Here is a 25217-nt window from a genome sequence, read left to right on the forward strand (position 1 = left end):
CGTGCAACATAGTTTGAAAAAAAATATCATTTCAAAAACGTCATTTGTTTTACAAAAATTGTACTTAATATAACAGTGCTTAAGAAAACTATTCATGTTATAAGTTATCGGATTAAATTGGTACTTGAAGTTGAACCTATGCTTACGATTTACCAGCAGAATATTATAATGCTTTAAATATACAAATTAGACATTGATTTTAAGTGAAAGATCAATTGACCCAAAAATAAAATGGTGAAGCGTCCAAAACTAGAAATTAATATAGGTATATAAATAATCGTAGCGCGCGGATTGGTAGAATACCTCGTAACGAATGAAACCTGCTTCTTGTAGTTGCGCTTTCCTTTTTGACGGAAAGTGCACTGTTTTCAGTTATCCTCGGGATCCCTCTCTTCTTGAATTGCCTGCCGACAGAAAACAGTGAAATGAGTCATAATAATCGAATGCAATGCAAAATACAAATATGGTCACGTGTCAAAAATGATGGTATTTCATCAAGTCGTAAATTCTTAGATGATTCGAAATGCGTGACATTACTATTCATACCTAACCCTGAAATCTAGTTTCGACACCTTATGGCGTCACAATAACGAGGCGCATTCAAACTGCGTTTTACTGTTTGTGGCTTTCTGGGTACTGTTAATATTTTTTACCAGTAAATTAAACATATCAAACGTTTCTCTTCGTTATGTGAATATAATGCATGTTAATATGGGTATAAGAAAAAATATGTTTTTGCTTTCTTGCAAGCCCAATTCGCGATATTGTAGCTATGCAATTAACCTACCCGGTTGCGACGTTCTCCGAATTTCGACCAGAAGGTTACTTTGCAGGGTGTTCGCTGTCCTGTTTGCTTGTTGAACACTGAACACGTGGTAAACGGTGGTGAGTATAAGTGGAGGGAAACCGCAGGATTTACGGTACTGGGATTTTCGACACGATGCAATCCAAGGGAGTCTGAAAGTATTTTTTACAAGAATATTAGGAACTGAGGTGAAAAAAGTCGGTCTGAAAGTCATCAAGTTACATCTACTTTCAAAAAAGTTCGCTGATGCAGGAAAAAAGTTTCTACTTCTAATTCGAACTATAAACGCATAATCATTGTAAACAAAATATGGGGAAATCAGCTTGCTCCGCCATTTTGTTCACCCTAAAATTCGAATGTTCTTAATTGTATTGTATTGATCTGTATATTGTTCATCAAAGTCTAATGAACAGTGCTTTATTTTATTCATAGATAAATTCCCTACAAAATCTTCTGAGTTAGATCGACAACGATTCTACACATCATGTTACGTTATGTCAGTGGCACCTGTGGTACTTCTGGAACCAAACTTTCCTTCAGAGGTGTTACAAAAACCAGCGTGTATTACACGTGCGGATAAGCAATATCTGACGTGTGTGATATGATTTCTAATGGGGTGGTTGTTTTTAATGATACAATTGTTCATTGCTAATTTATTTTGATCTCTATCGACTGGGTGGTACAAAATCACAGCTCTTTCCCAAATATCTTGATATTTGGGAAATTCATCTGAAATGTTGGATCAGCTGATTACCGATTGCGACGCCATATTGGCTTTAGCACACCCGCATTAAGGACTCAATAAGCCAACTAATAAATAACCCAATCATGCAAAAGTGGAAAGCATAATGGAATACGTACCGTTAATGTAACAGATAGAATTTGGGCCAAATGTGTTTCTTTCTATCTCGCAAATAGCTGCTGGTTCTTTGGTATTACAATCGAGTTGCTTTTCGTACGGCCAGGCGTATCTTACCTGGCATAACATATTTTGTTAAATTTTTTCCAGAGTTATCATATTTTATACTGTAATAAAATAAAGATAAACAACCGATCGTGATTCGTTACCTCGGCTAGTTCGCCCTGAAGGACTTTCATCACACAATGAGCATCCGCGTGGTCGTGAATGGCGGATCCATGTCCTTCGCCCCAACAAAGGACGATGAGGTTGAATTTTCCATTTCCTGCGTCAACCAAGTTTCTTGTATACCTTAAAACGTTAAGATGTATTTCAAGTTTTGTTTGATACGACATCAAAGTTTTATGGTGAAAGATGGAGCTGAGAATTAGACCTCACTTATTTCTACAGGTAAACAATGCGTCATAGCTGCAAAAACACTCGTTTCTTCTTTATGAAATGTTCACGGCCACAAAGCTTACACAGTCAAATCCTACCCCTAAAATTAGAACGAGTTTCACGGAACCGTTTCTGCATTAGTAAGAGACAAAGATAAAGGAATTGATCTTCGACTTCTTCGTTTTCGTTTACAACCATGATTCTAGCCACGCCGGTAAACTTCTTGGCTTAAAATTCGGAAGGAACTTCATTGTACTCAAAATCTTGGTCTTCATTAACTCTTGTTGAAGACCGACAAAACAAAAGGAAGCTGAGAATAATTTGTAAAACATGGGAAGTGCCACGCTTTTCGTCGAACAGTTAGACCCAGATTTTTAAAATTTCGGATGAGAGTTTTTGCTCACGGATTTTCCATCCATATAAACAATTATGATCAGAATCAAACAATGGGTAAGCAAGGTATGACTGATTTATTTGAAATCGTAACGACCACGATCACAGCCGATCAGCTGGACATAAATCTTTGAAATTTGAAGTGGAAGTTCTGGTTGGAATCTCAAACTGTATCAACTTTCATGTATATGGAACATGAGTGAGAAACTTATTTCTTATTTTGTAAAAATGGTTACGATCTTCATTTTAATGACGAATTTGTGGAATGTTGCAAAAATTCTTTGATGCGCCATTCCGACGTAATTTTGCGAGAGGAATCGATTGAGCGCAGTCAGAATGCGCTGCGAGCAACGGATCAAAAGTTACAGCTAAAAAACGAAAGACGTATTTTCTGAATTTTTCTGCTGCTGGTCTTTGCATCGCAATTTCTCTGCTGTTGGTCCTACGCTTTTTCTCTTGTGTTTTCTGAGTTCCTGGGCGTCCAATTAATCGAGAAAGTGTCATACGAATCGATTCCGAGACGACAAATTCTCGGCTCCAAAAATGACCAAAAAAGTAAGGCTAACCCCTTTGAATTTTTCGCGAGAATTTCGACGATTCCGAAAAGTGCTGCAATAAATTCTTTGAGGCACTATTCCGACGTAATTTCGCGGGAGAAATCGTTTAAGCGCAGTCAGAATGCGCTGCGAGCAACGGATCAAAAGTTACAGCTAAAAAACGAAAGACGGATTTTCTGAATTTTTCTTCTGCTGGTCTTTGCGTCGGAATTTCTCTGCTGTTGGTCCTACGCTTTTTCTCTTGTGTTTTCTGAGTTCCCGGGCGTCCAATTAATCGAGAAAGTGTCATACGAATCGATTCCGAGACGACAAATTCTCGGCTCCAAAAATGACCAAAAAAGTAAGGCTAACCCCTTCGGATTTTTCGCGAAAATTTCGACGATTCCGAAAAGTGCTGCAATAAATTCTTTCAGGCACTATTCCGACGTAATTTTGCGAGAGAAATCGATTGAGCGCAGTCAGAATGCGCTGCGAGCAACATATCAAAAGTTACAGCTAAAAAACGAAAGACGTATTTTCTAAATTTTTCTGCTGCTGGTCTTTGCATCGTAATTTCTCTGCTGTTGGTCCCACGCTTTTTCTCTTGTGTTTTCTGAGTTCCTGGGCGTCCAATTAATCGAGAAAGTGTCATACGAATCGAATCCGAGACGACAAATTCTCGGCTCCAAAAATGACCAAAAAAGTAAGGCTAACCCCTTTGAATTATTTACGAAAATTTCGACGATTCCGAAAAGTGCTGCGATAAATTCTTTCATGCACTATTTCGACGTAATTTTGCGAGAGAAATCGATTGAGCGCAGTCAGAATGCGCTGCGAGCAACAGAATAAAAGTTACAGCTAAAAAACGAAAGACGTATTTTCTGAATTTTTCTGCTGCTGGTCTTTGCATCGTAATTTCTCTGCTGTTGGTCCTACGCTTTTTCTCTGGTGTTTTCTGAGTTCCTGGGCGTCCAATTAATCGAGAAAGTGTCGTACGAATCGATTCCGAGACGACAAATTCTCGGCTCCAAAAATGACCAAAAAAGTAAGGCTAACCCCTTTGAATTTTTTGCGAAAATTTCGACGATTCCGAAAAGTGCTGCAATAAATCCTCTCATGCACTATGCCGACGTAATTTCGCGAGAGAAATCGATTGAGCGCAGTCAGAATGCGCTGCGAGCAACAGAATAAAAGTTACAGCTAAAAAACGAAAGACGTATTTTCTGAATTTTTCTGCTGCTGGTCTTTTGCATCGTAATTTCTCTGCTTTTGGTCCTACGCTTTTTCTCTTGTGTTTTCTGAGTTCCTGGGCGTCCAATTGATCGAGAAAGTGTCATACAAATCGATTCCGAGACGACAAATTCTCGGCTCCAAAAATGACCAAAAAAGTAAGGCTAACCCCTTTGAATTTTTCGCGAAAATTTCGACGATTCCGAAAAGTGCTGCAATAAATTCTTTCAGGCACTATTCCGACGTAATTTTGCGAGAGAAATCGATTGAGCGCAGTCAGAATGCGCTGCGAGCAACGGATCAAAAGTTACAGCTGAAAAACGAAAGACGTATTTCCTGAATTTTTCTGCTGCTGGTCTTTTGCATCGTAATTTCTCTGCTTTTGGTCCTACGCTTTTTCTCTTGTGTTTTCTGAGTTCCTGGGCGTCCAATTAATCGAGAAAGTGTCATACGAATCGATTCCGAGACGACAAATTCTCGGCTCCAAAAATGACCAAAAAAGTAAGGCTAACCCCTTTGAATTTTTCGCGAAAATTTCGACGATTCCGAAAAGTGCTGCAATAAATTCTTTCAGGCACTATTCCGACGTAATTTTGCGAGAGAAATCGATTGAGCGCAGTCCGAATGCGCTGCGAGCAACGGATCAAAAGTTACAGCTGAAAAACGAAAGACGTATTTTCTGAATTTTTCTGCTGCTGATCTTTGCATCGTAATTTCTCTGCTGTTGGTCCCACGCTTTTTTTCTTGTGTTTTCTGAGTTCCTGGGCGTCCAATTAATCGAGAAGGGGTCATACGAATCAATTCCGAGACAACAAATTCGCGGCTCCAAAAATGACCAAAAAAGTAAGGCTAACCCCTTTGAATTTTTCGCGAAAATTTCGACGATTCCGAAAAGTGCTGCAATAAATTCTTTCAGGCACTATTCCGACGTAATTTTGCGAGAGAAATCGATTGAGCGCAGTCAGAATGCGCTGCGAGCAACGGATCAAAAGTTACAGCTAAAAAACAAAAGACGTATTTTCTGAATTTTTCTGCTGCTGGTCTTTTGCATCGTAATTTCTCTGCTTTTGGTCCTACGCTTTTTCTTTTGTGTTTTCTGAGTTCCTGGGCGTCCAATTATTCGAGAAAGTGTCATACGAATCGATTCCGAGACGACAAATTCTCGGCTCCAAAAATGACCAAAAAAGTAAGGCTAACCCCTTTGGATTTTTTGCGAAAATTTCGACGATTCCGAAAAGTGCTGCAATAAATTCTTTCAGGCACTATTCCGACGTGATTTTGCGAGAGAAATGGATTGAGCGCAGTCCGAATGCGCTGCGAGCAACGGATCAAAAGTTGCAGCTAAAAAACGAAAGACGTATTTTCTGAATTTTTCTGCTGCTGATCTTTGCATCGTAATTTCTCTGCTGTTGGTCCTACGCTTTTTTTCTTGTGTTTTCTGAGTTCCTGGGCGTCCAATTAATCAAGAAAGTGTCATACGAATCGATTCCGAGACGACAGATTCGCGGCTCCAAAAATGACCAAAAAAGTAAGGCTAACCCCTTTGAATTTTTCGCGAAAATTTCGACGATTCCGAAAAGTGCTGCAATAAATTCTTTCAGGCACTATTCCGACGTAATTTTGCGAGAGAAATCGATTGAGCGCAGTCAGAATGCGCTGCGAGCAACGGATCGAAAGTTACAGCTAAGAAACGAAAGACGTATTTTCTGAATTTTTCTGCTGCTGATCTTTGCATCGTAATTTCTCTGCTGTTGGTCCTACGCTTTTTTTCTTGTGTTTTCTGAGTTCCTGGGCGTCCAATTAATCAAGAAAGTGTCATACGAATCGATTCCGAGACGACAAATTCGCGGCTCCAAAAATGACCAAAATAGTAAGGCTAACCCCTTTGAATTTTTCGCGAAAATTTCGACGATTCCGAAAAGTGCTGCAATAAATTCTTTCAGGCACTATTCCGACGTAATTTTGCGAGAGAAATCGATTGAGCGCGGTCAGAATGCGCTGCGAGCAACGGATCAAAAGTTACAGCTAAAAAACAAAAGACGTATTTTCTGAATTTTTCTGCTGCTGGTCTTTTGCATCGTAATTTCTCTGCTTTTGGTCCTACGCTTTTTCTCTTGTGTTTTCTGAGTTCCTGGGCGTCCAATTAATCGAGAAAGTGTCATACGAATCGATTCCGAGACGAGAAATTCGCGGCTCCAAAAATGACCAAAAAAGTAAGGCTAACCCCTTTGAATTTTTCGCGAAAATTTCGACGATTCCGAAAAGTGCTGCAATAAATTCTTTCAGGCACTATTCCGACGTAATTTTGCGAGAGAAATCGATTGAGCGCAGTCAGAATGCGCTGCGAGCAACGGATCAAAAGTTACAGCTAAAAAACGGAAGACGTATTTCCTGAATTTTTCTGCTGCTGGTCTTTTGCATCGTAATTTCTCTGCTTTTGGTCCTACGCTTTTTCTCTTGTGTTTTCTGAGTTCCTGGGCGTCCAATTAATCGAGAAAGTGTCATACGAATCGATTCCGAGACGACAAATTCTCGGCTCCAAAAATGACCAAAAGAGTAAGGCTAACCCCTTTGAATTTTTCGCGTAAATTTCGACGATTCCGAAAAGTGCTGCAATAAATTCTTTCAGGCACTATTCCGACGTAATTTTGCGAGAGAAATCGATTGAGCGCAGTCCGAATGCGCTGCGAGCAACGGACCAAAAGTTACAGCTGAAAAACGAAAGACGTATTTTCTGAATTTTTCTGCTGCTGATCTTTGCATCGTAATTTCTCTGCTGTTGGTCCCACGCTTTTTTTCTTGTGTTTTCTGAGTTCCTGGGCGTCCAATTAATCGAGAAGGGGTCATACGAATCGATTCCGAGACAACAAATTCTCGGCTCCAAAAATGACCAAAAAAGTAAGGCTAACCCCTTTGAATTTTTCGCGAAAATTTCGACGATTCCGAAAAGTGATGCAATAAATTCTTTCAGGCACTATTCCGACGTAATTTTGCGAGAGAAATCGATTGAGCGCAGTCAGAATGCGCTGCGAGCAACGGATCAAAAGTTACAGCTAAAAAACGAAAGACGTATTTTCTGAATTTTTCTGCTTCTGGTCTTTTGCATCGTAATTTCTCTGCTTTTGGTCCTACGCTTTTTCTCTTGTGTTTTCTGAGTTCCTGGGCGTCCAATTAATCGAGAAAGTGTCATACGAATCGATTCCGAGACGACAAATTCGCGGCTCCAAAAATGACCAAAAAAGTAAGGCTAACCCCTCTGAATTTTTCGCGAAAATTTCGACGATTCCGAAAAGTGCTGCAATAAATTCTTTCAGGCACTATTCCGACGTAATTTTGCGAGAGAAATCGATTGAGCGCAGTCAGAATGCGCTGCGAGCAACGGATCAAAAGTTACAGCTAAAAAACGAAAGACGTATTTCCTGAATTTTTCTGCTGCTGGTCTTTTGCATCGTAATTTCTCTGCTTTTGGTCCTACGCTTTTTCTCTTGTGTTTTCTGAGTTCCTGGGCGTCCAATTATTCGAGAAAGTGTCATACGAATCGATTCCGAGACGACAAATTCTCGGCTCCAAAAATGACCAAAAAAGTAAGGCTAACCCCTTTGAATTTTTTGCGAAAATTTCGACGATTCCGAAAAGTGCTGCAATAAATTCTTTCAGGCACTATTCCGACGTGATTTTGCGAGAGAAATGTATTGAGCGCAGTCCGAATGCGCTGCGAGCAACGGATCAAAAGTTACAGCTGAAAAACGAAAGACGTATTTTCTGAATTTTTCTGCTGCTGATCTTTGCATCGTAATTTCTCTGCTGTTGGTCCTACGCTTTTTTTCTTGTGTTTTCTGAGTTCCTGGGCGTCCAATTAATCAAGAAAGTGTCATACGAATCGATTCCGAGACGACAGATTCGCGGCTCCAAAAATGACCAAAAAAGTAAGGCTAACCCCTTTGAATTTTTCGCGAAAATTTCGACGATTCCGAAAAGTGCTGCAATAAATTCTTTCAGGCACTATTCCGACGTAATTTTGCGAGAGAAATCGATTGAGCGCAGTCAGAATGCGCTGCGAGCAACGGATCGAAAGTTACAGCTAAGAAACGAAAGACGTATTTTCTGAATTTTTCTGCTGCTGATCTTTGCATCGTAATTTCTCTGCTGTTGGTCCTACGCTTTTTTTCTTGTGTTTTCTGAGTTCCTGGGCGTCCAATTAATCAAGAAAGTGTCATACGAATCGATTCCGAGACGACAAATTCGCGGCTCCAAAAATGACCAAAATAGTAAGGCTAACCCCTTTGAATTTTTCGCGAAAATTTCGACGATTCCGAAAAGTGCTGCAATAAATTCTTTCAGGCACTATTCCGACGTAATTTTGCGAGAGAAATCGATTGAGCGCAGTCAGAATGCGCTGCGAGCAACGGATCAAAAGTTACAGCTAAAAAACAAAAGACGTATTTTCTGAATTTTTCTGCTGCTGGTCTTTTGCATCGTAATTTCTCTGCTTTTGGTCCTACGCTTTTTCTTTTGTGTTTTCTGAGTTCCTGGGCGTCCAATTAATCGAGAAAGTGTCATACGAATCGATTCCGAGACGAGAAATTCGCGGCTCCAAAAATGACCAAGAAAGTAAGGCTAACCCCTTTGAATTTTTCGCGAAAATTTCGACGATTCCGAAAAGTGCTGCAATAAATTCTTTCAGGCACTATTCCGACGTAATTTTGCGAGAAAAATCGATTGAGCGCAGTCAGAATGCGCTGCGAGCAACGGATCAAAAGTTACAGCTAAAAAACGGAAGACGTATTTCCTGAATTTTTCTGCTGCTGGTCTTTTGCATCGTAATTTCTCTGCTTTTGGTCCTACGCTTTTTCTCTTGTGTTTTCTGAGTTCCTGGGCGTCCAATTAATCGAGAAAGTGTCATACAAATCGATTCCGAGACGACAAATTCTCGGCTCCAAAAATGACCAAAAAAGTAAGGCTAACCCCTTTGAATTTTTCGCGTAAATTTCGACGATTCCGAAAAGTGCTGCAATAAATTCTTTCAGGCACTATTCCGACGTAATTTTGCGAGAGAAATCGATTGAGCGCAGTCCGAATGCGCTGCGAGCAACGGACCAAAAGTTACAGCTGAAAAACGAAAGACGTATTTTCTGAATTTTTCTGCTGCTGATCTTTGCATCGTAATTTCTCTGCTGTTGGTCCCACGCTTTTTTTCTTGTGTTTTCTGAGTTCCTGGGCGTCCAATTAATCGAGAAGGGGTCATACGAATCGATTCCGAGACAACAAATTCTCGGCTCCAAAAATGACCAAAAAAGTAAGGCTAACCCCTTTGAATTTTTCGCGAAAATTTCGACGATTCCGAAAAGTGATGCAATAAATTCTTTCAGGCACTATTCCGACGTAATTTTGCGAGAGAAATCGATTGAGCGCAGTCAGAATGCGCTGCGAGCAACGGATCAAAAGTTACAGCTAAAAAACGAAAGACGTATTTTCTGAATTTTTCTGCTTCTGGTCTTTTGCATCGTAATTTCTCTGCTTTTGGTCCTACGCTTTTTCTCTTGTGTTTTCTGAGTTCCTGGGCGTCCAATTAATCGAGAAAGTGTCATACGAATCGATTCCGAGACGACAAATTCGCGGCTCCAAAAATGACCAAAAAAGTAAGGCTAACCCCTTTGAATTTTTCGCGAAAATTTTGACGATTCCGAAAAGTGCTGCAATAAATTCTTTCAGGCACTATCCCGACGTAATTTTGCGAGAGAAATCGATTGAGCGCAGTCAGAATGCGCTGCGAGCAACGGATCAAAAGTTACAGCTAAAAAACAAAAGACGTATTTTCTGAATTTTTCTGCTGCTGGTCTTTTGCATCGTAATTTCTCTGCTTTTGGTCCTACGCTTTTTCTCTTGTGTTTTCTGAGTTCCTGGGCGTCCAATTAATCGAGAAAGTGTCATACGAATCGATTCCGAGACGAGAAATTCGCGGCTCCAAAAATGACCAAAAAAGTAAGGCTAACCCCTTTGAATTTTTCGCGAAAATTTCGACGATTCCGAAAAGTGCTGCAATAAATTCTTTCAGGCACTATTCCGACGTAATTTTGCGAGAGAAATCGATTAAGCGCAGTCAGAATGCGCTGCGAGCAACGGATCAAAAGTTACAGCTAAAAAACGAAAGACGTATTTCCTGAATTTTTCTGCTGCTGGTCTTTTGCATCGTAATTTCTCTGCTTTTGGTCCTACGCTTTTTCTCTTGTGTTTTCTGAGTTCCTGGGCGTCCAATTATTCGAGAAAGTGTCATATGGATCGATTCCGAGACGACAAATTCTCGGCTCCAAAAATGACCAAAAAAGTAAGGCTAGCCCCTTTGAATTTTTCGCGAAAATTTCGACGATTCCGAAAAGTGCTGCAATAAATTCTTTCAGGCACTATTCCGACGTAATTTTGCGAGAGAAATCGATTGAGCGCAGTCCGAATGCGCTGCGAGCAACGGATCAAAAGTTACAGCTAAAAAACGAAAGACGTATTTTCTGAATTTTTCTGCTGCTGATCTTTGCATCGTAATTTCTCTGCTGTTGGTCCCACGCTTTTTTTCTTGTGTTTTCTGAGTTCCTGGGCGTCCAATTAATCGAGAAAGTGTCATACGAATCGATTCCGAGACGAGAAATTCGCAGCTCCAAAAATGACCAAAAAAGTAAGGCTAACCCCTCTGAATTTTTCGCGAAAATTTCGACGATTCCGAAAAGTGCTGCAATAAATTCTTTCAGGCACTATTCCGACGTAATTTTGCGAGAGAAATCGATTGAGCGCAGTCAGAATGCGCTGCGAGCAACGGATCAAAAGTTACAGCTAAAAAACGAAAGACGTATTTCCTGAATTTTTCTGCTGCTGGTCTTTTGCATCGTAATTTCTCTGCTTTTGGTCCTACGCTTTTTCTCTTGTGTTTTCTGAGTTCCTGGGCGTCCAATTAATCGAGAAAGTGTCATACGAATCGATTCCGAGACGACAAATTCTCGGCTCCAAAAATGACCAAAAAAGTAAGGCTAACCCCTTTGAATTTTTCGCGAAAATTTCGACGATTCCGAAAAGTGCTGCAATAAATTCTTTCAGGCACTATTCCGACGTAATTTTGCGAGAGAAATCGATTGAGCGCAGTCCGAATGCGCTGCGAGCAACGGATCAAAAGTTACAGCTGAAAAACGAAAGACGTATTTTCTGAATTTTTCTGCTGCTGATCTTTGCATCGTAATTTCTCTGCTGTTGGTCCCACGCTTTTTTTCTTGTGTTTTCTGAGTTCCTGGGCGTCCAATTAATCGAGAAGGGGTCATACGAATCGATTCCGAGACAACAAATTCTCGGCTCCAAAAATGACCAAAAAAGAAAGGCTAACCCCTTTGAATTTTTCGCGAAAATTTCGACGATTCCGGAAAGTGCTGCAATAAATTCTTTCAGGCTCTATTCCGACGTAATTTTGCGAGAGAAATCGATTGAGCGCAGTCAGAATGCGCTGCGAGCAACGGATCAAAAGTTACAGCTAAAAAACGGAAGACGTATTTCCTGAATTTTTCTGCTGCTGGTCTTTTGCATCGTAATTTCTCTGCTTTTGGTCCTACGCTTTTTCTCTTGTGTTTTCTGAGTTCCTGGGCGTCCAATTATTCGAGAAAGTGTCATACGAATCGATTCCGAGACGACAAATTCTCGGCTCCAAAAATGACCAAAAAAGTAAGGCTAACCCCTTTGAATTTTTCGCGTAAATTTCGACGATTCCGAAAAGTGCTGCAATAAATTCTTTCAGGCACTATTCCGACGTAATTTTGCGAGAGAAATCGATTGAGCGCAGTCCGAATGCGCTGCGAGCAACGGACCAAAAGTTACAGCTGAAAAACGAAAGACGTATTTTCTGAATTTTTCTGCTGCTGATCTTTGCATCGTAATTTCTCTGCTGTTGGTCCCACGCTTTTTTTCTTGTGTTTTCTGAGTTCCTGGGCGTCCAATTAATCGAAAAGGGGTCATACGAATCGATTCCGAGACAACAAATTCTCGGCTCCAAAAATGACCAAAAAAGTAAGGCTAACCCCTTTGAATTTTTCGCGAAAATTTCGACGATTCCGAAAAGTGCTGCAATAAATTCTTTCAGGCACTATTCCGACGTAATTTTGCGAGAGAAATCGATTGAGCGCAGTCAGAATGCGCTGCGAGCAACGGATCAAAAGTTACAGCTAAAAAACGAAAGACGTATTTTCTGAATTTTTCTGCTTCTGGTCTTTTGCATCGTAATTTCTCTGCTTTTGGTCCTACGCTTTTTCTCTTGTGTTTTCTGAGTTCCTGGGCGTCCAATTAATCGAGAAAGTGTCATACGAATCGATTCCGAGACGACAAATTCTCGACTCCAAAAATGACCAAAAAAGTAAGGCTAACCCCTTCGGATTTTTCGCGAAAATTTCGACGATTCCGAAAAGTGCTGCAATAAATTCTTTCAGGCACTATTCCGACGTAATTTTGCGAGAGAAATCGATTGAGCGCAGTCCGAATGCGCTGCGAGCAACGGATCAAAAGTTACAGCTAAAAAACGAAAGACGTATTTTCTGAATTTTTCTGCTGCTGATCTTTGCATCGTAATTTCTCTGCTGTTGGTCCCACGCTTTTTTTCTTGTGTTTTCTGAGTTCCTGGGCGTCCAATTAATCGAGAAAGAGTCATACGAATCGATTCCGAGACGAGAAATTCGCAGCTCCAAAAATGACCAAAAAAGTAAGGCTAACCCCTCTGAATTTTTCGCGAAAATTTCGACGATTCCGAAAAGTGCTGCAATAAATTCTTTCAGGCACTATTCCGACGTAATTTTGCGAGAGAAATCGATTGAGCGCAGTCAGAATGCGCTGCGAGCAACGGATCAAAAGTTACAGCTAAAAAACGAAAGACGTATTTCCTGAATTTTTCTGCTGCTGGTCTTTTGCATCGTAATTTCTCTGCTTTTGGTCCTACGCTTTTTCTCTTGTGTTTTCTGAGTTCCTGGGCGTCCAATTAATCGAGAAAGTGTCATACGAATCGATTCCGAGACGACAAATTCTCGGCTCCAAAAATGACCAAAAAAGTAAGGCTAACCCCTTTGAATTTTTCGCGAAAATTTCGACGATTCCGAAAAGTGCTGCAATAAATTCTTTCAGGCACTATTCCGACGTAATTTTGCGAGAGAAATCGATTGAGCGCAGTCCGAATGCGCTGCGAGCAACGGATCAAAAGTTACAGCTGAAAAACGAAAGACGTATTTTCTGAATTTTTCTGCTGCTGATCTTTGCATCGTAATTTCTCTGCTGTTGGTCCCACGCTTTTTTTCTTGTGTTTTCTGAGTTCCTGGGCGTCCAATTAATCGAGAAGGGGTCATACGAATCGATTCCGAGACAACAAATTCTCGGCTCCAAAAATGACCAAAAAAGAAAGGCTAACCCCTTTGAATTTTTCGCGAAAATTTCGACGATTCCGGAAAGTGCTGCAATAAATTCTTTCAGGCACTATTCCGACGTAATTTTGCGAGAGAAATCGATTGAGCGCAGTCAGAATGCGCTGCGAGCAACGGATCAAAAGTTACAGCTAAAAAACGGAAGACGTATTTCCTGAATTTTTCTGCTGCTGGTCTTTTGCATCGTAATTTCTCTGCTTTTGGTCCTACGCTTTTTCTCTTGTGTTTTCTGAGTTCCTGGGCGTCCAATTATTCGAGAAAGTGTCATACGAATCGATTCCGAGACGACAAATTCTCGGCTCCAAAAATGACCAAAAAAGTAAGGCTAACCCCTTTGAATTTTTCGCGTAAATTTCGACGATTCCGAAAAGTGCTGCAATAAATTCTTTCAGGCACTATTCCGACGTAATTTTGCGAGAGAAATCGATTGAGCGCAGTCCGAATGCGCTGCGAGCAACGGACCAAAAGTTACAGCTGAAAAACGAAAGACGTATTTTCTGAATTTTTCTGCTGCTGATCTTTGCATCGTAATTTCTCTGCTGTTGGTCCCACGCTTTTTTTCTTGTGTTTTCTGAGTTCCTGGGCGTCCAATTAATCGAAAAGGGGTCATACGAATCGATTCCGAGACAACAAATTCTCGGCTCCAAAAATGACCAAAAAAGTAAGGCTAACCCCTTTGAATTTTTCGCGAAAATTTCGACGATTCCGAAAAGTGCTGCAATAAATTCTTTCAGGCACTATTCCGACGTAATTTTGCGAGAGAAATCGATTGAGCGCAGTCAGAATGCGCTGCGAGCAACGGATCAAAAGTTACAGCTAAAAAACGAAAGACGTATTTTCTGAATTTTTCTGCTTCTGGTCTTTTGCATCGTAATTTCTCTGCTTTTGGTCCTACGCTTTTTCTCTTGTGTTTTCTGAGTTCCTGGGCGTCCAATTAATCGAGAAAGTGTCATACGAATCGATTCCGAGACGACAAATTCTCGACTCCAAAAATGACCAAAAAAGTAAGGCTAACCCCTTCGGATTTTTCGCGAAAATTTCGACGATTCCGAAAAGTGCTGCAATAAATTCTTTCAGGCACTATTCCGACGTAATTTTGCGAGAGAAATCGATTGAGCGCAGTCAGAATGCGCTGCGAGCAACGGATCAAAAGTTACAGCTAAAAAACGAAAGACGTATTTTCTGAATTTTTCTGCTGCTGGTCTTTGCATCGTAATTTCTCTGCTGTTGGTCCTACGCTTTTTCTCTGGTGTTTTCTGAGTTCCTGGGCGTCCAATTAATCGAGAAAGTGTCGTACGAATCGATTCCGTGACGACAAATTCTCGGCTCCAAAAATGACCAAAAAAGTAAGGCTAACCCCTTTGAATTTTTTGCGAAAATTTCGACGATTCCGAAAAGTGCTGCAATAAATTCTTTCAGGCACTATTCCGACGTAATTTTGCGAGAGAAATCGATTGAGCGCAGTCCGAATGCGCTGCGAGCAACATATCAAAAGTTACAGCTAAAAAACGATAGGCGTATTTTCTGAATTTTTCTGCTGCTGATCTTTGCATCGTAATTTCTCCGCTGTTGGTCCTACGCTTTTTTTCTTGTGTTTTCTGAGTTCCTGAGCATCCAATTAATCAAGAAAGTGTCATACAAATCGATTCCGAGACGACAAATTCGCGGCTCCAAAAATGACCAAAAAAGTAAGGCTAACCCCTTTGAATTTTTCGCGAAAATTTCGACGATTCCGAAAAGTGCTGCAATAAATTCTATCAGGCACTATTCCGACGTAATTTTGCGAGAGAAATCGATTGAGCGCAGTCAGAATGCGCTGCGAGCAACGGATCAAAAGTTACAGCTAAAAAACAAAAGACGTAATTTTCTGAATTTTTCTGCTGCTGGTCTTTTGCATCGTAATTTCTCTGCTTTTGGTCCTACGCTTTTTCTCTTGTGTTTTCTGAGTTCCTGGGCGTCCAATTAATCGAGAAAGTGTCATACGAATCGATTCCGAGACGACAAATTCTCGGCTCCAAAAATGACCAAAAAAGTAAGGCTGACCCCTTTGAATTTTTCGCAAAAATTTCGACGATTCCGAAAAGTGCTGCAATAAATTCTTTCAGGCACTATTCCGACGTAATTTTGCGAGAGAAATCGATTGAGCGCAGTCCGAATGCGCTGCGAGCAACGGATCGAAAGTTACAGCTGAAAAACGAAAGACGTATTTTCTGAATTTTTCTGCTGCTGATCTTTGCATCGTAATTTCTCTGCTGTTGGTCCCACGCTTTTTTTCTTGTGTTTTCTGAGTTCCTGGGCGTCCATTTAATCGAGAAGGGGTCATCCGAATCGATTCCGAGACGACAAATTCTCGGCTCCAAAAATGACCAAAAAAGTAAGGCTAACCCCTTTGAATTTTTCGCGAAAATTTCGACGATTCCGAAAAGTGCTGCAATAAATTCTTTCAGGCACTATTCCGACGTAATTTTGCGAGAGAAATCGATTGAGCGCAGTCAGAATGCGCTGCGAGCAACGGATCAAAAGTTACAGCTAAAAAACGAAAGACGTATTTTCTGAATTTTTCTGCTGCTGGTCTTTTGCATCGTAATTTCTCTGCTTTTGGTCCTACGCTTTTTCTCTTGTGTTTTCTGAGTTCCTGGGCGTCCAATTAATCGAGAAAGTGTCATACGAATCGATTCCGAGACGACAAATTCTCGGCTCCAAAAATGACCAAAAAAGTAAGGCTAACCCCTTTGAATTTTTCGCGAAAATTTCGACGATTCCGAAAAGTGCTGCAATAAATTCTTTCAGGCACTATTCCGACGTAATTTTGCGAGAGAAATCGATTGAGCGCAGTCAGAATGCGCTGCGAGCAACGGATCAAAAGTTACAGCTAAAAAACGAAAGACGTATTTTCTGAATTTTTCTGCTGCTGGTCTTTTGCATCGTAATTTCTCTGCTTTTGGTCCTACGCTTTTTCTCTTGTGTTTTCTGAGTTCCTGGGCGTCCAATTAATCGAGAAAGTGTCATACGAATCGATTCCGAGACGACAAATTCTCGGCTCCAAAAATGACCAAAAAAGTAAGGCTAACCCCTTTGAATTTTTCGCGAAAATTTCGACGATTCCGAAAAGTGCTGCAATAAATTCTTTCAGGCACTATTCCGACGTAATTTTGCGAGAGAAATCGATTGAGCGCAGTCAGAATGCGCTGCGAGCAACGGATCAAAAGTTACAGCTAAAAAAACGAAAGACGTATTTTCTGAATTTTTCTGCTGCTGGTCTTTTGCATCGTAATTTCTCTGCTTTTGGTCCTACGCTTTTTCTCTTGTGTTTTCTGAGTTCCTGGGCGTCCAATTAATCGAGAAAGTGTCATACGAATCGATTCCGAGACGACAAATTCTCGGCTCCAAAAATGACCAAAAAAGTAAGGCTAACCCCTTTGAATTTTTCGCGAAAATTTTGACGATTCCGAAAAGTGCTGCAATAAATTCTTTCAGGCACTATTCCGACGTAATTTTGCGAGAGAAATCGATTGAGCGCAGTCAGAATGCGCTGCGAGCAACGGATCAAAAGTTACAGCTGAAAAACGAAAGACGTATTTTCTGAATTTTTCTGCTGCTGGTCTTTGCATCGTAATTTTTCTGCTGTTGGTCCCACGCTTTTTTTCTTGTGTTTTCTGAGTTCCTGGGCGTCCAATTAATCAAGAAAGTGTCATACGAATCGATTCCGAGACGACAAATTCGCGGCTCCAAAAATGACCAAAAAAGTAAGGCTAACCCCTTTGAATTTTTCGCGAAAATTTCGACGATTCCGAAAAGTGCTGCAATAAATTCTTTCAGGCACTATTCCGACGTAATTTTGCGAGAGAAATCGATTGAGCGCAGTCAGAATGCGCTGCGAGCAACGGATCAAAAGTTACAGCTAAAAAACGAAAGACGTATTTTCTGAATTTTTCTGCTGCTGGTCTTTTGCATCGTAATTTCTCTGCTTTTGGTCCTACGCTTTTTCTCTTGTGTTTTCTGAGTTCCTGGGCGTCCAATTAATCGAGAAAGTGTCATACGAATCGATTCCGAGACGACAAATTCTCGGCTCCAAAAATGACCAAAAAAGTAAGGCTAACCCCTTTGAATTTTTCGCGAAAATTTCGACGATTCCGAAAAGTGCTGCAATAAATTCTTTCAGGCACTATTCCGACGGAATTTTGCGAGAGAAATCGATTGAGCGCAGTCAGAATGCGCTGCGAGCAACGGATCAAAAGTTACAGCTAAAAAACGAAAGACGTATTTTCTGAATTTTTCTGCTGCTGATCTTTGCATCGTAATTTCTCTGCTGTTGGTCCTACGCTTTTTCTCTTGTGTTTTCTGAGTTCCTGGGCGTCCAATTAATCGAGAAAGTGTCATACGAATCGATTCCGAGACGACAAATTCTTGGCTCCAAAAATGACCAAAAAAGTGAGGCTAACCCCTTTGAATTTTTCGCGAGAATTTCGACGATTCCGAAAAGTGCTGCAATAAATTCTTTCAGGCACTATTCCGACGTAATTTTGCGAGAGAAATCGATTGAGCGCCGTCAGAATGCGCTGCGAGCAACATATCAAAAGTTACAGCTAAAAAACGAAAGACGTATTTTCTGAATTTTTCTGCTGCTGGTCTTTGCATCGTAATTTTTCTGCTGTTGGTCCCACGCTTTTGTTCTTGTGTTTTCTGAGTTCCTGGGCGTCCAATTAATCAAGAAAGTGTCATACGAATCGATTCCGAGACGACAAATTCTCGGCTCTAAAAATGACCAAAAAAGTAAGGCTAACCCCTTTGAATTATTTACGAAAATTTCGACGATTCCGAAAAGTGCTGCGATAAATTCTTTCATGCACTATTTCGACGTAATTTTGCGAGAGAAATCGATTGAGCGCAGTCAGAATGCGCTGCGAGCAACATATCAAAAGTTACAGCTAAAAAACGAAAGACGTATTTTCTGAATTTTTCTGCTGCTGGTCTTTGCATCGTAATTTCTCTGCTGTTGGTCCCACGCTTTTTTTCTTGTGTTTTCTGAGTTCCTGGGCGTCCAATTCATCGAGAAAGTGTCATACGAATCGATTCCGAGACGACAAATTCTCGGCTCCAAAAATGACCAAAAAAGTAAGGCTAACCCCTTTGAATTTTTTGCAAAAATTTCGACGATTCCGAAAAGTGCTGCAATTAATTCTTTCAGGCACTATTCCGACGTAATTTTGTGAGAGAAATCGATTGAGCGCAGTCACAATGCGCTGCGAGCAACGGATCAAAAGTTACAGCTAAAAAACGAAAGACGTATTTTCTGAATTTTTCTGCTGCTGGTCTTTGCGTCGTAATTTTGTTGCTGTTGGTCCTACGCTTTTTCTCTTGTGTTTTTTGAGTCCCAGGGCGTCCAATTAATCGAGAAAGGGTCATACAAATCGATTCCGAGACGACAAATTCTCGGCTTCAAAAATGACCAAAAAAGTAAGGCTAACCCCTTTGGATTTTTTGCGAAAATTCCGACGATCCCGAAAAGTGCTGCAATAAATTCTTTCAGGCACTATTCTGACGTAATTTTGCGAGAGAAATCGATTGAGCGCAGTCAGAATGCGCTGCGAGCAACGGATCAAAAGTTACAGCTAAAAAACGAAAGATGCATTTTCTGAATTTTTCTGCTGCTGGTCTTTGCGTCGTAATTTCTGTGCCGTTGATCCTACCCTCTTTGTGATGTGTATTTTGAGTTTCTGGGGGTCCAATTACTTCAGGAAGGGTTACACAAATTCATCTTCCGACATAACTTTTTTTGGCCGAAAAAAGTAAGTCGAATAGCCGTAACTCGATTCTCAGGATTTCAACAAAAATATGTTAACGCTAATTAACTTTATCTTATGTCATCTTCTAACCATTATAATTACAGAAAAATATTCCCAAATGAAGCGAAATAATCAATTAAAATTATCCGAGTTACCTTTTTAGGAGGAAACCACAGAAAAGATAAGTAAGAAACAGATATCGACATGAAGTAAACTAGTATGTTTGTCATAGCGAGGCGTCCTTATCTACAATTGTTTAGTTGGAAAGAGGGGTCAACGTTGCAATAATATAGCATGATAGGAAATATTCCAATCGCAAGTTGAATAAATACAGAGCTTTTCTCACCTCCGATTTTTCTTGACGCTCTGCTAATGAAAAAATTAAGAATGTCTCAGAACTTTCGCCAAAGGTCCGCGATGTTCGAGAGAAAAACGGGTCTCTAACAGCTGTAATCGGCTGCGTTCAACAGACATTTGCACAACGAATGAACGCGACCTCGAACAGTCTTGTAGGTATAATTGCATGTAGCCGAGATTGGTAAAAAAGGCTTGCATCTAGGAATCATAACAACACTTGCCATGAGTCGTTGAGGTAGAGCTGCACTTGTCCATGATTCAGAAATCCGGACACCAGTGTTACAGCAATTATTATTGTCGGTTAGCTAGAACTTTCATTCACAAATACCAAACCCAGTTTAATAACGAAGCTGCGTTATTACTTTATCGGGTACACAATGAGTCTGAACTTTAGACCCAAGGCCCGTAAATATTATACAGTTGCACAATTCACATAGACATATAATATAAGAATCCACAGCTTGCCGTCATACCACCTCAGATAGTGTTTTGTTTTGTTTTTTGTTGTTTACATTGAGAAATTTATCACTATATTAAATTTGCGCAAATTCTGTTTGATTCCGCGACTTATCTTTGTACTGTAAACTTACTTTTATCTTTTTATCAATACTTGCAAATTTTACAAAGATGGAAATAATGCACATACGTCGGTTATAAAAATATGAAAGTAAATATTTATGGAAAAAATGTATGAAATACAGTTATTTGATATAAATTAAACATGCTAATAGCCTTGATTGTCTTTTCTTAGTATTATTGTCACAAGAATACAGGTACATAGAAAGTTCCACAGATGTTAAGCCTTTCGATAAAATCGCGCATTGTTCATGAACACGAATTTCCATCACTCAAGTGATTTCTATTCGGATATTTGTCGCCAGCCATTACCAATTATCTATTTTCTTGTTCTAACGAACTCGTTGTTGTTTCACATTTACATTGCACGGAATGCGCTATACGTAATTATTTTAACGCGCGGAAAGTCGAGGCAACGGTGTCAATTACACGTTTAAGTACGCGTACAGTTGTGCAGACAGGTAGACAGTCATTTGTCACTTCCCGTTGCTTTGCTTTAGTCCACCATTTCACTCTGCTCGAAGGTTTTCGTCTAGAAGCGGTTAATGTCGAAGTAAAAATATTTTTCACTGTTTTGGATAAAAACTTACCCCCGATTTGTTATTATTTACACGTAATTTGAGCACTTTTTGAAATTTGAACGAGATTTTGCCAAAATTTTTTAGATAGATTTAGAAATCGGATTTGTAAGAAAGGAAAACTCAATGTCTGTTTCATCGAGAAATTGAATTTGGAATTTTATATAAAAATGGTTTGAAAATCATTTGAAAAAAAACCGATAGATCCTACCAGTACTTCAGAAATTTTGCAGAGAATTTTTAAGACGTATTGTGAAAAACTTCTACGATATTTCAAAAGTTGCCAGATTCCTGGAATTTTTTATATATAATTTCAACATTGAATCTCTAAAAGTACACTTCAAAACACGGAAGACTAATCGGAACACTTTAATAAATGCAATCACAATTTATCGGACATTTTAAGTGTTTTTCAGACTGTATAGAATGTTTCAAAATTTTGTTCTGGCATAGTAAGAGTTATTCATTGTTCGTATATGATCATAGTTTTACTCCGGCTACTTTAAAAAATATGCATAACGATATAAGAAATGAAGACTATGCCGCAAGCGCAAATATGCAGACAATTTTGACTTCTCCGAAAATGATTTCAACACTCTGAAATTGAATATTTCAGCAAAATTTGATTGAAATCGTTAATTGACAGATTCTTTTATGAGTTTAACGATGCATACCAGAGAAAAGTTTAAATATTTTCATCGGATTCGAGAAAAACGATTCTTCACATGATTCGCTTGCGTTTCTGCAATCGTTTCTGATAAAATCTCGATTGTTTGATTCACTTCATAGCGCTGTAATAATGACGGATGTATGTGAAAGAGTGAAGATCATAAATCGGCCGATAACCTCATTGAACTGTTTTGATAATCCTTCATGTATTGATTTTTACTCAACCTCTTGAACATGTTGATGAAATACAATAATTGCTATTACGGGAAAACAAAAAATGCGGACTTCGAATTTAACCTGCGAGGGTGACGTTTCGTGTTTACTTCATACCAAAAGTCAAGTCAGAAATTTTTTAAATTATTAATATATTGGGAATTAATTGTTCACAGTTTCACCGCTTTTTCTACATATATACGCCGATAAATACTGCATTAAATTATACATATTATTATCACGGGATGTAGCAAAAATAAATGGGAAGAAAATTGTTGAGAATTTCATACACTTGGCGAAAAAAAGACTTCGATTTTTTTGAATTATTGAACAAACATTTGGACCCACTCAGATGGAAAAATGCAATTTTCAAGAAGACGAATGGTTTGAAATACTTGGCCATCGCACTTATAAATTTTCTAAAGAGGAACGATAATCTTGAAATTTCGCAGAACATAAACCGATTTTTTTTTTCATTGCCTTAAAAAGAAATTAGGAATTTATATCTTCTTGAAAGTTGCACTTGTCAAAGGATTGTTTCGAAGGCTCCGAAAAAATTGGACTACTTTTTCGTGAGAATTGTGAAGTTCGCAACAGGTTCGCTCCCGTTCATTTTGACCGTTAACTCGGTCATTTTCGAGTTACCACGTCTGTTCGAACGAGTGAATTCCAGAAAGCAAACCCAAGAACTTGAAGTTGTCGTGAAACGAAACTAAGTTAGCAAATCGCAAAATAAGAAACTACGTATCTTCTTATTTTGGAGTTAGAAGAAGACTAAACCATGTTGATGGTTGAAATACGTGAATTTCAAGCGAAATTACCGATACTCGCTTGTTTTGTCAATATTGAATTGTAATCAAGTTATCTACAGCTGAAATTCGAAGTCCAAATTCGCTGAGAATTTGTGGTTTTTCGTGAAATTTAGAAACGTTCGCAGTTTTGTTCATTTCAGGTATTTTATAAAATCATCTCGATGCAGCACGTAGATTTTTTGATAAGATCTTTAAAATTTGACTAAAATTTCATTTTCCGTTATCATTCCAATGTTTTATTCTCAATTTTTTCTTAGAACTTTCTACGGTTATGCTGAGTAATTTTAAAGTAAGTACACCTGTCGATAAAAGTTCCTTGATTTATCCCGAGAGTCTTAGACTTTTTTACGAGACGAAAGAATTCTTCGGAATAGCTAAATTTAATCCAGAAACCATTACCTGTGTCTGTCGAATTTAGCATATTTCCGCCAGTCCGCAGGGTTGCTTTTGTACGAAGCCATCAGTTCCTGGACATGATCGATGTCCACCAGATCGGTGGCGAAGGCTTGATGCAGCTCACCGATGAGCTCTTGAAGAGTAAGAACTTGAGGTTTCGGTAATTTTGTTATCATTGGAAAGTGCAATTCCTGATTCACCCTGGCTTTGCCGGTCTGCAGTTGCTGATTATTGTTGATCTCCACAGCGGCAACACCGATTCTCAAAGGGTCCTGCACCGCTTGCATTTTCACAATTTGAGTGAAAAGTAATATCGAATAATGATATTTTCCTAGGTGCTAGTCGCAGTCAGATTCACTTTGCACTTAACACGGGGCTTCACTCTGCGTGCAAAATCGGTCTGGCTACACTGTCAAACGCATCGACAACTGACACACCAGAAGCTTCAAGTCACATTAGCTCAAGAACTGTGGCACAACGGCATCTTATACGCGCTAAGATGTCCCCTTCTCCTCATTCACTCGCCACGCGTCTTATCCGAACTTGAGACTTTTGTAAACCTGATGCTGAGTTTGTCATGTGGAAAAAGAGCCACGCCGCGCCGTCTAGGCCAATAAAGTGGACTGAAGACCACGCGTGTGGGGCTAAAAATCATGGTGAAAAATTCTCAGATATTTTCCATCATTTAATTCAGACATGCGTATAAAATTTGGTGATATTTTTTTACATTTTTCGTTAACCAATTACAGAAATTATTAATATTATTATATATTTTTCGAAATGCTATGAAAACCCTGCAAAGTATCCCGAATTGTTATGTATGAATTAGAAACTTCAGAATACTTGGAGATTTTCAATAACAGGAAATATTGAACGATTACAAAATGCCAGAAAACGTCTTTCACAATATCAAATGTTATCTAAGACAGAGAATGTTTCAATTTTGTATTGTCTCGCACAATACTTCAGCAGAATGAGGGTATTTAACTGAGGAATTGGAAAACCTAACTACATATTTACAAGTTGAATGTAAGAAATTTTGTTACAAAATTGCAAGTAGTATTATTCGTAGTAGTTTATAAATTTGAATCGTTAAAGTAGTGATGTCGATATTTTTTATCAGTTTATTTGTTGAATTTGTCAGATTTCTGAATAGTTGTTCATTAGATAGATTGATAATTAGTTGACTTGATCGGTTGGTTTATATATTTAGTTTATATTTGAATTTTTTCGATAATTGTTGGTTTGAGGACTTGAACTTTTGATAATACGTGAAGAAAGAATTTGGAAGATTTTTGGAAAAGTAGAGGGTGCGGGAGTTTGTTGATTGGTCAATTTTTCGTATTGGTCGACTATTGTGATTGGTGGAAATTTCTTCTTATTTATTCACCTGGCAGCCAACTGAGTATTGTAAATGGGTAAAACCCTTAGAGCATATAGTACATGAAGGGAGCCAGTCCTATCCTGTCCCATAAGCGGTGGGTGTAGAAAGGATAGGTCCCGTAGCACGAGTACCTTTCTCACCCTCACAAAATGTGATTGTTCGGTTCAAAATACCTACGTGACTAAGTCAGTGCTGCCCCAAGCGATGTGGTAAAGGTGCAGACTGCAGTGCCCACGTAGTGCTTGAGATGCTTAAGTAGTTCGAAGTGTGCAGTGTTTGAATAATATAAATGTAATCAAATTTCAACATGGTTCTGAAATGCTGCATTTGCAAAATAGCAAGTGACAAACCAAATGGTTCTAGCATCAATTAGGTTAGGTTACTGTTTACATTCCCTTTGGAATCAGGTTCTTACATTGTATATATTTGATATTACACAGATTACCTGCAGGGATACACGAAATACATTCTTTTCAATCATGAATAAGTATTACATAATATAAGCGCTAACCAGTAATTCATTATTCATGTCTATTCTTAATTATCGTTGACATTAAGTTTTGTTTAAACATAAGTACTAATGATATAATTATTCTAAGTACTTAGTTAGTATCGAGATAAGTAAAGTAAGGTACTAAGTTCAGTGTACAGTTTAATAAACTATGGTCAAAGTGCCATTGTATGAATAAAACCATCATTTTTTTGTCACAGTCAATGCATTAGTACATCAATGATTTCCTAAAATCCAAAACCC

General features: G+C 39.4%; 1 protein-coding gene across 1 annotated transcript; it reads right to left on the reverse strand.

The window, feature by feature from the left end:
• Window positions 1-343: 343 nt before the first annotated feature.
• Window positions 344-23543, reverse strand: LOC124404256 (cysteine dioxygenase type 1). Its single transcript, XM_046878238.1, has 5 exons — window positions 23083-23543; window positions 1874-2015; window positions 1667-1781; window positions 788-957; window positions 344-404 (listed from the first exon to the last, which is right to left on the reverse strand). Exons 1-5 carry the CDS (start codon window positions 23364-23366, stop codon window positions 369-371), a joined length of 747 nt encoding a protein of 248 aa, XP_046734194.1. The 5' UTR covers window positions 23367-23543; the 3' UTR covers window positions 344-368.
• Between the last annotated feature and the right edge of the window lie 1674 nt (window positions 23544-25217).

This window comes from Diprion similis, chromosome 3 (genome assembly GCF_021155765.1).
Source record: "Diprion similis isolate iyDipSimi1 chromosome 3, iyDipSimi1.1, whole genome shotgun sequence".
Taxonomy (NCBI): Eukaryota; Metazoa; Arthropoda; class Insecta; order Hymenoptera; family Diprionidae; genus Diprion; species Diprion similis.

What these genes read in the sequence shown, in the direction of transcription:
- LOC124404256 (XM_046878238.1), bottom strand. Translation starts at nt 23,366, where the DNA reads ATGCAAGCGGTGCAGGACCCTTTGAGAATCGGTGTTGCCGCTGTGGAG. An exon ending in TTCAGGGCGAACTAGCCGAG is followed by an intron (nt 1,782 to 1,873) that starts GTAACGAATCAC and finishes ATGTTATGCCAG; the next exon opens with GTAAGATACGCCTGGCCGTA. An exon ending in TCGGAGAACGTCGCAACCGG is followed by an intron (nt 405 to 787) that starts GTAGGTTAATTG and finishes TTCTGTCGGCAG; the next exon opens with GCAATTCAAGAAGAGAGGGA.